Source organism: Temnothorax longispinosus, chromosome 8 (assembly GCF_030848805.1).
Source record: "Temnothorax longispinosus isolate EJ_2023e chromosome 8, Tlon_JGU_v1, whole genome shotgun sequence".
NCBI lineage: Eukaryota > Metazoa > Arthropoda > Insecta > Hymenoptera > Formicidae > Temnothorax > Temnothorax longispinosus.
In genome coordinates, this window is record NC_092365.1 from 2,231,282 (window position 1) to 2,247,947 (window position 16,666).

General features: G+C 43.0%; 2 protein-coding genes across 3 annotated transcripts in view; both read right to left on the minus strand.

Annotated features, from left to right (window-relative positions):
* The window catches only part of LOC139817122 (lysosomal aspartic protease-like), a 161,249-nt gene that overhangs the window by 68,824 nt on the left and 75,759 nt on the right, over positions 1 to 16,666 (minus strand). The window lies entirely within an intron of this gene.
* Positions 1 to 16,666, minus strand: part of Lilli (AF4/FMR2 family member lilliputian) — a 196,790-nt gene that overhangs the window by 52,989 nt on the left and 127,135 nt on the right. For both annotated transcript variants that reach the window (XM_071784937.1, XM_071784938.1), the window contains 2 exons: positions 14,216 to 14,269; positions 3,087 to 3,182 (listed from right to left, as the gene is read on the minus strand). In XM_071784937.1, coding sequence (XP_071641038.1) covers positions 3,087 to 3,182; positions 14,216 to 14,269 — 150 coding nt within the window. The remainder of the gene's footprint in view (positions 1 to 3,086; positions 3,183 to 14,215; positions 14,270 to 16,666) is intronic.

The window sequence follows — 16,666 nt, forward strand, 5'->3', positions numbered from 1 at the left end:
GGTTTTGCGGCCCTTTACGCGCATTCTTGTAATCGCGAATGAAATAGCATCTCAGTCTCGCCGGTACCACCGCGAAACTTCACGTGAAATAATCAACTTGCAGCCGTGCAACCAAGTGTCTACCGTAAATTAATACCGTACAAAAAAATCAGGCTAACGACAATGCTATTATAAGACAAATTACTGTCATTGCTACTCCAATTGAATAGCAATTGCATTGTTAATAGTCTACGTTGCACGAAACGTTTCATCAATTTGAGTAACAATAATTATTTCTGTTACTATATTACGCGACGTGCGACATATAGCATTAGAAAAGATAGAGGATAAACTCCCATATCTCTCACACGCGACGCGTGCATCTGAATTACAAAGCGCACGCACCTGCTTAAGTTACCTGCTAAATGGTAATTATACCGTCTACAAAAAGCCGGTATTATACTGCGTAACAATTCCTTTCATCAGCGAGAGCGCGAAGTTGACCACCGGTCGGAAACCACCGCGCCGGGCGCTACGCAATTTCGCGAACGCGCCCGCGCTATTTCATTCCCCGGTAAGTCCGCGAGTAATTCTCGCGACGTTTGAGCGGAGAAAACGCCGGCAGCGATTTTGCATTCGGCCATTATTACAATTTACTCGCGCACGCAAAAAGGATCCCCCGGGCGGGAAGGTATATATGTATACACCATATATACGGCGGTCCGAATTAATCCACTTTTACGAGGCCGATTTCGCTCCGGTCTCGTCGTCCCCGCGTCTCCTTTCCCTCCTCTTTTATCGCGCGCACTTTTTTCCCAGCTCTTCGCCAAACCTTCCGCAGTCTCGTATAGGCGGGACGAGGAGAGGAGGAGAAACAAATTTATAATACGCAATGCGGTCTTCTGCAGCGTGTTGGGCTGCAAATATCATGCAAAGTCCTACCAGACGTTATAAATCGTTTACAGCGTGTGATAAACGGTGAGTAAAAGCCGGTGAAAGTATAAAAGCTTTCGGAAATCCGATCGATTGATAAATAACGCGCATAAATTAGAGAAGCTAATTTTTACGCAATCATTAAACCTTTCAATAGTAAATGCATTTATTCTCTTTCCTTCTCTCCTTTGTTTCCTCTTCTTCCTTTGTATATCACTATGTTGTTCAATATTCAGTCAACATGCAATTATTCTTAAACTCGGTATTTAACAAATTTATTCTTTGTACATTACTTTTTATATATACCTAAGCTTCTTTTTCTTGTTTTTGCGACCTATTTTATGGTTTTTTAATTTTATTATCGTAAAATGTGCTGAAAAGATATAAACTATAAAATCGAATAAAAATTAATCTAATCTAATAATTTAACTTCGTAATAATGCATTTAATTAAATATTTTTTCACATTTGACAATAAGATAAACTATTTTATTGTCTTTATAGTTTAGAGAATCTTCGTCCATTAAAAATAAATTTCATTGTTTCTTTCGTATCTAAACGATTGCACAGAAAGTATAGATTTTCATATCGGGAAGGTAAATGATCCGCTTTATCTATGAATGTTATCGCGATAAGATTTTTATCAAGCGGCTGAAAAGAGTGAACGGACGGATTAGTTTCGTCCGCAGTTTTATTTACAGAATAACACCGTTTTTCGCAGCGCGGTCAAGCGACGGGGTTTTTACGTCGGATGAGCATCACCGCAAAAGAGACGCCGCTGCGAGAAGAACGTACCCCGAATTAAACCGATGTGCTCTTACGGGCCTTCTCTCTCTCTTTCACCGAGCGTCGGTCGACCCTGCCGCTTCAACCCCGCGTCCCTCCCTGCGCCGCGCGTTATGGCCCGCGCGCTGCAGCTTTTGAGAGCAGCAAACGCTTGATACGTTGCCAAGTAGCACGGGACCTAGCTCGAATTAATGCGATCCGAGACATTTCCCACCCGGCCGACATGATTGCTCCAGAATTACTCGCCCGCAGGTATCAAATGTTCCGCCCGTCAAAACGGTGTTTCAACAATGGTAACCGAACGCGAATTCCGATCGATTAAACGCTCAATTAGACGATCGACATCTCCGCAAATGTCAACGCGCCAATAATTTCATTCAAATTTGTCATTAGAAATTATGTGCTAATTGCGAAGTAATAAACATATCGGTAACTAATTAAACGTAATACCAAAATCTCTCTTCTTGATACAAATTCATAGAAGTAGTAATATGTGTGCGACGTATACGTATACACGCGTAGATTCGACTACATCGCGTACGATTATCGCGAATCTCTGCGTTATCACTGTGATTTAATGCGAGATTATCGTTCGAGCCACTCGTAAAATGCTAATTCACGCAAATAAGACATTACGCGATTGCCTCTCTCGACAAAACCCGCTGTCTTTACATATATACACGTGCACGTGCGGAATTACACACACGCGTACGCGCACACCGACACACCGAGCGACGCTTGACATCATGCCAAGTGGCACGAACGATCCCGAAAATGTTGCCGCTCGATCGATATCACGCTTGTGAGTTATCACGCTCGCGAGAGAGACAGGCGCGAAGTCAATCTCGCCCCGTTTTGCACACTCGTCCCTCTCGCTTTTCCCAAAAATATGTGCGCTCTCGACAACGAAGTTCACGTTCACGCTATTTTGATTGAAACGTTACCGCGATATATACGTCGCACGGTTCTCTGCTTCGTTTGAATTCTAATATCATGATCGATAAACTGTAACTCTTTCCCCGCCGTGCAAAAAGCGAACGTTTCTTCGGAACTAAATAAAACATTTATTTATAGCTTTCAAAAGCATCTTGTATTGCTTCATTCTTGTACCTTCCGTTTTATTACTACTACTTCGAATAAAAAATCGCAAAAAAGGTAACAATAGAAAAAAATCTATTTGCCACTAAACCGGAAATATTCTCTCTATGAAATAGCTGGTAACATAGAAGGATTAAGGCGTCCTCTTTAGCTTTAGCAATCGCGAATGTCAAAGCGCTTTTTCAAACGGAGTAGTGATTACTCTCGATTCCCCGTTTGCTATTTTGATCGGCGAGATGTAAGAGCCAGTTACGGTGAGTGAGTGGGTTGGATGTATCGATTGATTCTTACCTTCGCCAGATGGGGGTTGAAGGTGAACTTGGACTCGTGCTCCTTCCGCGGTGTCTGTGCGATCGCCGTCAATGGCGTGAGTGGCACAGCCATCTCCTGGAACGACAAAAAAAACAATGGTCAGAAAAGAATGGTCAAAGAATTCCGTGAGGTCTATTTATTTTTTGTCTCGTAAGTTAACGAATCGGCTCAATTAATCCTCTAGAATGCGTGTAACGATCCTCAAGATCTTGCGTTTATCTTTTTCGACACTTTCAAATCGTTTTTCTTTTCTCTACGTTAATTTTAAGTAAACTTTAAACGCTTTTATCTCTCTCAACAGTACTCGATTTCAATTTATTGAAAATACCCTCTCGTTATTGGAGTTTTCGACCAAACGTTCATCGACAGGGCACGCATTCTAAAGTTAAGCTACTCGGCAGGAGATGATAATACATGACGAGATTACATTGTAACATATGATGGTAATCAATGTGCAAATATTGAGGAAAGATATCAGCATAACTGACGCGTGATTCACGAAGGGATGACGAATCCCCATTTCTTCGCGCTTCTCCCGAGGCACGAGAGAAAGAAGCGGTCGCGATTCGATAACAACACGTTTGCGTAATAGCCACTGGTGCAACTAGGACACGATTACGTCAATGTCCACGAACAGAGCCTCGCCGGACGAATTCCACACGAGTGTGAGCATCCAAACGCAAATGCCTCCTATTGACGCATATACACACGCCCTACAGCAGGTGGCGACTTTTAGATATCTAAAGTTAAATTGCAAGCGACGGTAAATTCCCACCCTCCGTTTAATTTCGATTAGACTTTTTGAAACAGAATTTTAGTTTGTACTCAGCTTGATTATACCAAAATGCTTAATATGCTTGAAACAAAAAAGCATAAAATGGATAGCGTTTCAAATTTTTTATAAAAGAAAAACGGATTTTATAGTGGAACGGAGAAGATAATTAAATATTAGTTAAATATTTAAACACGAATAATTTTTCTTCAAAATTCTATACTTTAGTTACAAAAATAAATTGTAGAAAAAATTTAACGTTTAATGTTTTTGAAACCAAAATTATGCCTCTCTATAGCCATAGAAACTTACAGAATAAAATAAGGGTATAAAATGTGTGGGAAAAGATTGAACATTTTCAGGGACAATTTAATATAACGCATTCACACACATAAACACACGTATACCATGGATGTGCGATAGGGAGGACGACCAACACGACGTTGGCACGAAGTCGCAAACTGTCGAACAATGCGCCACGTTCCCGAAGCATCGAACGAAATGCATTTCCACGGGCGGGCGTCGTCGCGGCGCGCAGGCCGATTCATTGACCCGCCGAGGAGACACCCGTCGACGGGAAACAAAGAGCCGACGAGACAAAAGCCCTCGCGGCGAAGTGCTTACGTTCTTACGTGCGATCGGCAGCGCACTCGACGCCGACATTCGCGGAAAATAAACCCCTAACAGCCGGAAACACCAGCAAAAAAAAAAGAATCGAGACGAGCAAATCTAGAAATGCGTATAATGTACGCGTTCGCGATTTCCGGATCAATAATTCGGCTTACATTGAGTCGAACATACGTTGATTCTTGTAAAAACTTAAGTCGAATTCTACAATGAGGATATAGAAGTCACTTGTGTCACACAACTTTTAAAATTTCAATATATACTTTCTTGACAATACAAAGTTTCAAATTACGATTCCGAATTGAGAAAGGTCTATCTCTAAAATTTAATCCGTGAGAAACTTTATTTTCCGCTCTGTTTACAGTTCGAAAACTGTTAATGTCGCAGTTTACGGCCTCGACACATTCGCGACGTTTCGTAAATTAACGGAATCTCAAAGAAAAAAATTAAAAAAAAAATAAAAAAAAAAGTTTGTATGTACCACGCGATACGACGCGATTCATAAAGTCGAATTAAAAATTACATAAAACAAAAGGACTATTCGAATTTGGATTAATTCAACATCGTACGCAATCCCGTGAAGAACAAGTGCCAATTATTAAACAGCCGGTACATCACACATCTCTCCGTTACTCGATCCGACATGTGCCGTTCAGAAGTTTCAATACAAAAGTAATAGACGAGCTAGATTTATATAGATTCGAATACATCAATTTCGCGAAATAAGACATTCGTTTTGGCGAACGACCGTATCACTTCGATAACGAGTCGTCGCGCGATCCGATCATCGTCGAGTTTTCGTAAGGAATAATCGCGATTGAGACGTATCGTATCGCGCTCGCACCTTGTCGCTTTCACGTTTCGAAGGATAAATGCGTCGTCATGCGGCTCACTCCATCTACCTGTCTGCCCGCGCGCCCGACCGCCGCAACCTCGGTCGCGCCGCGCGAAACATCAAGGTAACCGCGTAATGTAAATAATAGGCCGCGCACCGCGCCGAGCGTCTCGCGCCAGCCAAATCGTTACGTGATATCTGATGTGTGATAAATTAATAATAATAAATGTATCGAATACTCGGTGCTCCGCGAATTTAATTTTTCAGCTATGTACCACGCTCCGTATCGCGGATTCGCCAGAATTATTAATTTAGCTTAAAAATATATTTGAAAGTCTAATGGAAATACGATTACTCGAATCTCCGAATCGATAAACGTAATACAATTTGATGTAGCAGCATGCAGCGGTGCGTATTCATGTTTTAGCCTTCTCTCTTTTTCATAACGTCGTCGTGCGGCGCATCGATTTTGATTATGTTATTATTACAGAGATAAAAACGACAGATAGTCTCTTAACTCTCCTCCGTCCAATGCTCACGGTGATTCAGACTCGGGCTTCTTTACCGTGCAATTTACCGCCGGCGTTCAATTTAATGCTTGGCTGCTTGCGGCGTAAAGAAAAGATCCCCGATCCGGTCACATAATAAACATTATGTTACGAATTGTAAGAAAACGTGGCACGATAATATCAATAATGTCTCGCATTCAAGAGAATGTGTATTGTTCTAGATGGAAATTGCCCTGTAATTTCGTCAAATGCGTGGTATCGTATTAGTACGGGCTCGCGGAGTAGCAACGACAGTATCTGCCGCGAAACGGAAACAAGCGTTTCATGCTCTGGATGCGCATCCTCCCCCTGTCAGTCCCGACGTAAAACGTCAAATTATTCGAAAACCGCGAAATAAGCCGCGAACATCGATGATAATAATAACAGCGAGCGCAATATTGCCAATGAAAATTTGATTGGTAATCAAAAGCAGAGATTATCATTAATCGATACCCGAATAAATCACTTATGTTCATTTCTATCAATGCAGATTAACTTTAATCTCGATTTAACTTTACTTTTTATCTTTCTCTAATTCTTAAAACCAGAAAAGATGAAAATGTAAGTTAAATCGAGATTAAAGTTAATCTACGTTGATAGAAATAAACAGTAGTAGAATTAAGATCGCCTTTTTGGCGCGTACGCGACTCCAACGAAACACTTGATTAGAAGATTACTTACATATATGTAAGTAATTCGTATACGAACGAAATTTATAAACTGCAACGGATCAAAAGTGTATTATATTCGCTTTCAACTGTGCACGTGTATCGATTATTTTGTGGGATTTTCTTTTCGATATTCCAAAAATATTAAATTGCAGAACTGCGGCCGGCATTGTAACGCATAATTATTCGGCGCCAGCTATGCACCTGTACACACACATGTGTGTACACATATACAGACGCGCGCGCGCGCGCACGCGCGAGCGTAAATGTACACACGTATACATTCCCTATGTAAGCCCTCTCGCTATTATTACGTACAAAACCGATACTCAATTATCGACAGGCGATGGTCGCGCGCAGAGTATCGCGCAGAAAGTGAGTAATCGCCAACTCCCCGGAGTGCAATTTAATTTCGACTGCAGATCCATTGGTCCGTGAAACTTGTTACTCCGATGGAAACGCAACGCACGACACCGACGTGCCGATAAAAGTCGACGGTTTCGCAGGAAACGGATGGAAAAGACAGGGAAACTTGAACGACATTGGCGTGTTGCTGATGCTATGAGAGTGCACTCAGATAAGAGATTTTGCTTAAAGAAAACTGTTTTTTTTTCCTGACTTCAAACCTATTAAGATATCCAAACGCGGAAAAGCGCTAAAAATATTATAAATCTAATACTAATTAATGTGTGATGCATCTCCTATCATAAAAATATATTTATTTTCTACTGTAATCAATTTGTATATAAAATAATCTTTCCGATTTATTATTTTTATATACTTCATTAAAATACGAAACTTGAATATACCCTCGGGCAAGTTAGAAGACCGATAATACATTTGAGTTCGATAAAACTGCTTCTTTATCGAATTAATCATTCTTGCTATTCCTGCCGAAGCGCGTGCGGTTGCATCGTCGGTGCATACCTAAAGACGAGCCTGACGGAAGAGACTCGCATGCCAATCCAAAGAGGGAAGGAGAAAAGAGAGAGGAAAGAAATTCCCAAGGGTTGAGTCATCTCTCGTCTCTCTCTCGCTCTCTCGCGGGCGTGTTTCGTACGGATGATTTACACGGGCCAATAATTTATATCCGCGCGACGCACGAAGGACGACATCGAGTTATGCAAATTGCACGCGCTACGAATGAGGAATTTATCGGCGGCACGATATCGAGCGAATAAACGTCGAATTTGCGAATGAATAATGGACGCGGCCATCGTGACAAAAAAATAAAGCGAGAGAAATCGCTTCCGGATTAAAAGGAGAATCGAGAATGTACCCGTGATAGAGACCTCCGTCTCTTACAAAAATCTTACGATTTGCCTCAACTCTGTATATAAAGCCTGTATAAATATAACGTTTCTATATTACACGCAATAAAATTCTTTTGAAAATTATAATGTGTGTTCATTTCCTTCAATTCAATTTTCTTTTAATCATTAAATTGGAACGTCTTCATGACCCACTAACTGGATGAAAGCTCTCCGGAGTACTTCACGGAGACTTTGAAGCCAGCCGACGATACGACAATTATGCCGGACACGCGAGAGGAAGCCGGCGGGCAACGAGCCCGCGGGAAAAACGAGAAAGAAACTCGACCGCGGCGAGAAATTTGCAAGTCGCACCCGCTCGTTACGCTAAAGGGCGATTTTAATGCACCTCTTACCAGTCTGATAAGTTACGCGGCGCACTGTCTATCCCTCCTAGTATTAAGGGATTACCACGTAACTCCCAGCTTTCGCAACGGAACTTTAGCTCTGCCTACGCAGCAATTTCTTGTCGTGGACGTACAGAAAAAAAGTTGCTCTTATCCCCGAGACAGCATTTGAATACTATCAAAGATCTTGCTGAAGCGAAAAAATGTACATAAATTCACGCGAATAATATTATTATAGGTATAAAAGAACCAGCCCGACTGTATAAGGCTTATTTATATCTACTTGTCGAAGATCACTGCCGAGAGGAAAAGAAGGACTCTCGAGTTAAATTTTATTAAACTAGACTCCCCCCTTTTTCAAATCAACCGAAAAATGCGGTAGAAATATATTTTGTCGATTCTTTTGATTTTGAAATGAAATTCGCCAAAGGTCGTCTCTAACTTTTTAGATTAAATGATCGTAACCGCTCTAGACAAGTTAATTTCGTTCGCTCAACCTTACTGCCAACCCTAAATCTTTCGGCCCACTTCGACGAGGGGAACAACTACACGGGCGGAAATTACAAGCGGCGAGCGGGACGCGATTTCCTCGCGATTGTTGAAAACTACAACGGCAGCTGGCGCGAGGGACGACAGAACAACCTGGAGTCCCGGTAATTTGGCAATTCATCCGCGACGACAAAAACTTCTCGCAATCCGACACTCGGGGGTAACTACCGGCGCGGCGTACCTTACGTACGGCGAAGGTAATGCCGGTAATTATGCCAGACACGCGAGAAGGAGCGAGAACCCGTTACCGCGCGGCCAGGCCGATGGCACTGCACTTGCGATGGAATTGCACTTGCCGTCTTCCAGCCTTCTCCCTTTCGCCTCCCCGCGCCCGCGTTTTCGCGAGGAACCCTCCTCACTAAGGCTCCTCTCGCGCTGTCTAAACCAGCTATAACAATCTCTGTACCTCTATCCGATGGGCACGGAAGCGAAACTCGCGTTCCGCAATTTTTTACGGTACTGTGTTAGAAGCGCAATTCTATCCCGTATCTATGTAGTAATCATGCAGCAAAGCTGTAATTATTTAACGTTGCTTTTTTACTCGTGTTTCGAAATAGAAGGAAACTCAGGCGATTTATCTAAAATGTATCGGAAAATTTAAAGATAAATCTCAGGAAGTGAGTTTTGCTCATATCTCTTTCGCTCATATATATAGTCTTTTATCTTGTTTTGTATAAAAAAAAAGACAAGATTTTGTATAATATAGATGTATCTACGTAGTAAAAAGTTATCTATTCATCTACTTTTATGGCAGTAATAGCTTGAGAACATAAAAAAGAAAACTTCGTAATTATATCGAAACCAGTTGCCCGCATCAAATGCGTAGCTTCGATAAAAGTCTTAAATTAACTGAATCGACGTCGAATTGACCTCATTAACAACGCCCGACCTAAATCCTCGGCGTACACGTTTAAGCGGCACCGATTAAGGATACGGCACGTCATTGTTTTACACACCTCGTTCCCGCGAGCCTCTCTCCGTCTCGTGAATATAATTTATCGCACAAATGTCGTCGATCGACGTGCGCGCAACGCACATATTCCACGATTGACGTTTCCACATTCTCGATAACTGGCTCAAACGCGCCGATGGTTAAGCTCTTATCGATCCGACGCTTAGGTCGAGTAACACGATGACAGTTGGGCGGAAAAAACTGTTCAACCGTATGTTACAATCGCGCGAGTGTCGTAAAGTCCCTTAAAAAATGCATCCCAACCCTCGTTCCGTACGAACAACTCTATCACGCGAAAGCCCGATTATTAATTCAATGTCACTGGATAGGTAACTGTTATGCCCATACAGGTCACGGCTTTTCGCACCGTCCGAAGTGCGATAAATCGCTGTATTAGGTCCACCAAGATTTCGCTGTTGCGCTGCAGCCTCGCGGTAGATAAACGTCTATCAAGTAATAATTAATACTCAAACGCTTTCGAGAGAGCCTTGGAAATTTGGCGTGCAGCCAAAAACGGAAGTTCGTTTTCATATAAGATTCAACAAATTCGACCGAAAATCGAATTTCTTCCACAAATTCATTAAATCGACGAACTGACACTCGCAAATCGATTCTTTTGAAACTCGTATACTCAGTTCAAATTTCGTTAACGTGAGATTTCCCAAAATTCACGGATTTACAACTCTCAGTCAACAATATTGCTTTCACGTGTCCGATGTAAATAAACGTTACTATTAAAAGTGCTAGACGTAAAAACGATACGAGTGACTCCATCCCGGAAACAAAAGCATCCCGAAGTAAATGGAAGGTGGTCATGGAAGAATGTGATATTCAGAGCTAGCCAACCAGAGCGATCGTCGTCGTCGTCGTCGTCGTCATTGTCGTCGTTGGAGTAGGCAAGCGCAATTAGCAGTCACATTTACGATGCCTACTGGCGCAACTCCCGTATTTTCCCACGGGCAGAGCCGTGAGAATAATTCATGGGCTTCTGCTCCTGCACCGAACCCGCGGCTGCCGCGGACGAGAGGGACGAGGGACGAAGAGGGCGGGCAAGGGAGACAAGGAGGAAGGGAGAGATTTCAGAGGCAGAACTGTACCGGCTACTCGGTACAGCCGGGCATCGTCATAAATTCATGCTGAAAGTGGAAAAATCCGTGGGGGAGGGAGAGGAGGCGGTGGTGCTTCTCTGTACGAGTCTGGCTCGTTAAACAAATGGGGATGTACAGCGGCTTCTCTTTTTAGCGGTTACTCCCTCTTTGAAAGAATTAATAATATTGCGTTTTTGACCGTCACCTTGGTCCGCTCTTTCGTGTCGTCTGTTTGCCTCTAATTTTTGTGATTCTCGAGTTCTTAATGCGAGATACCCGAGACAAACCATCGTTAGAGGAAGCTCTAAATTAACTGGAATTAATTAAAATCGTCAAAAGTTTATCTTCCTTTTCCCTGTTAAATTACTTTGTCCGGTGACTCGACTGACATTTCGTGAAGGAAACCCCTAACCGGTTACACGCGAACGCCCACGTGGAACGCCCTACAGACGAAAGTATCAATCACGGGCGAACGAAGTGTCGGAGCGACGTCAATCTAGACGGGAGAGAGGGGGGGGAAGGAATTGACACTGTCACAACGTTACGACTGCTGGGGTTCGATGTTATCGGATCCCGTAATCGCCATTAAACCATATCCATAAATTAGCATACGATCCCGTCGACCCCTAACTCGTTTGCCTGATCCTCTCTCTCGGTAGCGGTAGACTACTGAAATCCCGTTATATACTCGAATGTCGAATCCAGAGAACAACGCGTGCGGCGCATCGGGAATTATCCCTCCTGCGCCGAGGATTCGTCGGCGATCAAAGGATTAGAATCCTGCGGGATGCGACTATTTTCAGCCTAATGCTGACGTCACGACGCATACATCGTGCCCGGGGAAAGCGACGCGACGCGGACGACCGGCCGCGGCGGCGTGAATCATCGCGTCGTCGGACACGCCGAGAGCGTGTCAGAGGACGACCCCCTTCCCCTCTCGCCCCTCATTTCCGCACTCGTGGAAATTTCGCGTAGACCGCCGTGCCCTGGCGCCGCGCACGTGCACCGCGCGCGAATGGCGCCATAAATTCACGTGTCGTTTTGAAACGTTTACCCTTCCGCCGCCGCTGAATCGCATTTACGACCGTAATTACTTATCCCGGATAATTTAGTCGCCAGCTGTATTTATATTGATATCACATATACACACGCACACGTAGCTCCGTAATCCGCGGCTCTCTGCAATTTGCAATTTGCAATTTTCTAATATTGTTGCTACCCGTTGTACCGTGTTTCGAGGAAATTAACGCGACCGCCGCGCGTTTCCGCGTTTTTATAATTTAACGCTCCGCGGCTGAATCTAAACTGAAGGAGCAGTTCAAAACAAAAGACATATCACTCTATACGAAACAATGATCAATTTCACGACCCAAGCGAGAGCAAAAATGATAATTCGATTGTATGAAAGCAGCACCATCGGTGTTTATCTATCGTTAATTTGACGAAAGACTCGCACAAATTAATCCGAGAGAAAGAGAGAGAGAGAGAGAGAGAGAGAGAGAGAGAGAGAGAGAGTCGCTCATCTTTTATTTTTATCTCTTCGCTTCTTCCCGCTTCGAAGAAGCAATCCAAGTTCGCGTGTCTTGCCGCCGATGCTATCGCGAACGAGCACGTACAAGACGCTTTCCACGGTGCGGCAGAAGCGAGGAAGGTGCGCAGCATTCCCATTGTCGGAGAGCGCAGTCCGGAGGGGGGCTGGGGCTGGGGCACTCCGCGTAAAGACGCGTTCTTTACCACCGTAATTCCGTTTCTCACGGCGCGCAAACAGCCGTGGCTGCTTTTCGCGCGGCTGCAGTTTTTTGCCGTTGGCGTTTAGGAAAATATTTACGATCTCGCGTGAGGCGATTGTCATAATCGTATCGTTGGAGTGCGAATAACGGTTCTCTCTCGTCTGTTTACTCGCTACGCGATGAAAAGAATCTATTAAACAAAACGACGTTATCACCCTCTTCGTTGCTTCATCTCTCTGCCACTTACGGTTGATTAAAATCAATAAATAGCGACGAATTCGCGAGTTTTTACGAAAAAATAATTTACTAAATGTAAGCCGAAACTGTTTATATATAACACAATTCTTTGAGATTAATATTCAAAGGGGGTTGATACTGATTGCGTCGCGTGTCACAGAACATGTACAAAAATCATGCAATAAATATAATCATACGTATAGAACCGAGCAACTTTCTTCGTATGACAAGACTTCCTGGGAATGTCCACATGGGCTACGCTTTAATAAATTTTCTATTAACAAGCATCATTGAACGCACATAGGAGACAGTAAAGCGACTTGGATCGATACACGGATACAAAAGTTTCATCGAACCATTGAAATGTTTAGTCGCATTCTTCAGTCTGAAATTCCGAGTTATTCGGACTAATAATTAAGCGAACAACGGGCGGTACATTTAACCGTATCAACACTAATTAATAACCGAGCTAAAGAAACTCGGGTAGTCTCCGCAAACCGCGAGCGACGATAACGGTGCTTTCGTCGTAGTTTTCGCTCCGAGGAACTTCTGCACAGGAAGCGCGTCGGGAAAAAGTTCGCCAGTAAAAGCGGAAAGATCACCGGCAAGTAAGATAAATGCAATCTCTTTTCTTAATTTCTGGATTAACGAAGAGCAACTCGGAGGAGGGACTCGAGGCTTTTACTTAGAAATCGACAAAAGTCGAACGCGGGTTTCGCGAAAGAGACCACCGCGATTTTCCCTCCCGCGAGATGCTCCCCGAGAATTCTCGCTATGTCTTTCTTTGCTTAATCTCCGTAAAAAAAGGGCGATAAAAGAGACTCGAGAGAAAGAGAGAAAAAGAAAGAGCGAGATAAATTCGTTCGCGTTCGTAAGTATTAGAATCTGTCGTCGTTAACGAAAATTCGTCGCGCGCGTAACTGTCGTCCACGAGAATCGTGTATCGCAGGTTTCTCGTGAAGTTTCGATTAACGGGAAATCAAGACCGCTTATCTCACGAAGGCGTGACATAATATCGCTGTCGAAGATCGGACGCGCCGGAGGTGAACGAAGAATGGTAAATCGATTCTATACGAGATAGCCTTGCGTATCGGTGAGAAGATTGACTTATTGATCGAGCATGAGTCCCTCTCGTCGAGCCGGGGAAGGAAACTCGACATTGGATACAGCCCGACGATCTTGCGTCTCGCAACATCTGATCTCATGTTTGTCCGCGGAAAGGTGTTCAGGTGTTGGTCAATCAGTCTTCAGACCGAGCCGCTGATGTTCCGTGAGCATTACGTTTCGCAATATATATATATTTTTTTTTTATCGGGAAATTGATTTATCTAATATTTCGTACTACGTACGTGGGAGACAAAGGAACTTTATCGTACGTTTTAGTTATAACTTTGCAATAATAATTTATATAAATATGATGATTTGACTTTTCATGGAGGACTTACCTTCAGGATGTTTTCTACATCTGGAGTATCGATCAATGATCGCGAGTTAGACCCCTGAAAAAAGAAGATTAAAAAGATATTAGTTACGATCATCTTCATCGATATAAACATTGATATAAATATTAATTTAAAGAAAAATAACGAAGATCTCTTTCTGGTAGAATAAAATAGTGAACAGTAAAAAGACTATGTGAAGAAAAATTACGCTATTTGAATTTAGACTATTTTTCAACGCACAGTTAAACAGAATTCATTTTCTCGAGATTGAACTGATCTCTTCTCGTATGCGTGAGGACCAAAATTCCAAATGTCTCATCGCGGGATTGGTTTATACAGACGAATGCGCCCTCCTCGCGGAATTCCTCCGCGATTTATCACGAGCATCTCCTCGAGCGATCATTAATCAACATCGCCGAGAAGGGGAAGCATTGAAAAGAATGTGTAAGTAGAAGTGAGACGAACGGGAAGGACACGTCCTAAAGGGTGGTATTACGAATAACAGCGAGTAGTCATTCCCGGAAAGAAAACGCGGGAACAATGGAGAATGCGTGAGGATAGCTGAAGCGCCGGATGACGGTGGGAGGGAATAGAAGGGAAGGGTGACATGGATGCGAGGGAAGGGTTGAGAATGTCTACTAACTTTTAGCCGGAGGACACCGCGTCGTGGGGGACGGGGCGAAAAACGGAGGCAGGCGAGACTGGATAATCACGGAAAAGGAATGAGCGAAAAATGGGAAAGTCGGAGAGAGACGAGAAGCGAGAAAAGGTAGGCAGAGATATATTTGTATTATCACGCTTGCGAGACGCGATAAATAGAGAATATACAGTAATGTTTAAAATTATTACGGATTTAAAAGTACCTTATTCAAACCTGCTTACAAGTAATTCAATAAAATGTGTAATTTACTTTTGCGCTGCGTCAACAGTTATTCAAACTTTTTCCAACAAAAATACGCAAAACAAACTACTTTTTAAACATACATATATGTATTTATGAGAGAACAAAAAAGATGGGAGTGAATCAAAATAAGAAGTAAAAAATAAAGAAATGGAGAGAAAGAGTGACGCAATAGAAACTCAAGATATATTGTTTTCATTAACGGCGATACTTAGGTTACGAATTTATCCCCGATTGACAACCACTACGACCACATCCTTCTTTTCCCCTTTTACCTTTCCTTACGCGTAATTCCAAACTAATTTCGCGGATGAGGACGAATGGCCAACGACTCGGCAGCGAACGATCCGCCACCCATTGTCAAAGAGGGAAAAAATGCCAGAACAGTGGAGGGAGCAGCGAAGAGACAGACGGGAATCAATTTTCCGGGCGAAGACGAAGAAGAGGAGAAACGGGATGCCTCCTCACCCCATCCCAATCGGTTCTAATTGTATAAGTACACCCGGGGAAAGCGAGGTACTCCAAAGATGGGCAACGTGTGATCGGAGAAAGGGGAGGGGGATGAAGGAGACACGAAGAAGGAGACACGATCGATAGTCAATCTCAATGAAATTTGCACCTCGAGGAGCTAGACGTGATAGCACCCGCCGAAACTTCGACCCCCTTGCCCCTTTATCCTTCCCCTACGATCTGGACCATCCCCGCCCAGCTTTAGATTTCCATTGAAAAGCAATTCGTTCTCTGTCAACGAGAGCCTGTCGAGCCAACTGGTTTCGTTTGATACCCGCCGGATGATTCCGGGATAGAAATTCAAAGTCGGCGTGAAGGAGGGGAGAGAATGGGGATAATAATAACCTCTTTATTATAGCTCCTTGATGATTAATGCCATGGCTGCTTGATCTTTCTCCCGCGATTTGCGATCGAGGGGAGGGCACGTCGTGATTCGCTCGTTTAAACGCGGAAACGAATAGCGCTCGAGACGTCGAGGAGAGATCGATAACTGAAGACACTGATGTAGTATGTATAACATATTATATAACCGAACAATTGGGATATCGTTAATTTTTTTTTTAATACGCGTAGCTTTCATATATTTAAAATTCTTATAATTATTATTTTTAATTAATTAATTTTAATTAATATACAATTATTTTTATTTATTATAACAATTATTTATTGTACCAATCACGGATTCTCCACGAACTGCTAACACACTTGACATGTATTGAATCGTTGGTTAATTAAAATTTAAAAATTTTGCAGAGAACGATACTGAAAAATCGAGATTCTCAATATTAACATCGCGATATTATAACGGACTCTAAAGAGTAATTAGAAGTACATAGGAAAGATTATCGGCAAGCATAATGATTTCCAGCAACTTGTTAATTTCGACAGTGTCTCGTTTAGTAACGCGCGACAATAGCGTCGGCCGCCGCGGAAACTTCGCTCTTAATCTTCTTACGTGACAAATAATCGCAACTCTTGGCGAGACGTGCTATTAAAGTAGTTCGAGACTTTGTGAGTCTGGCATCGTTGCGACGTCACCGCCG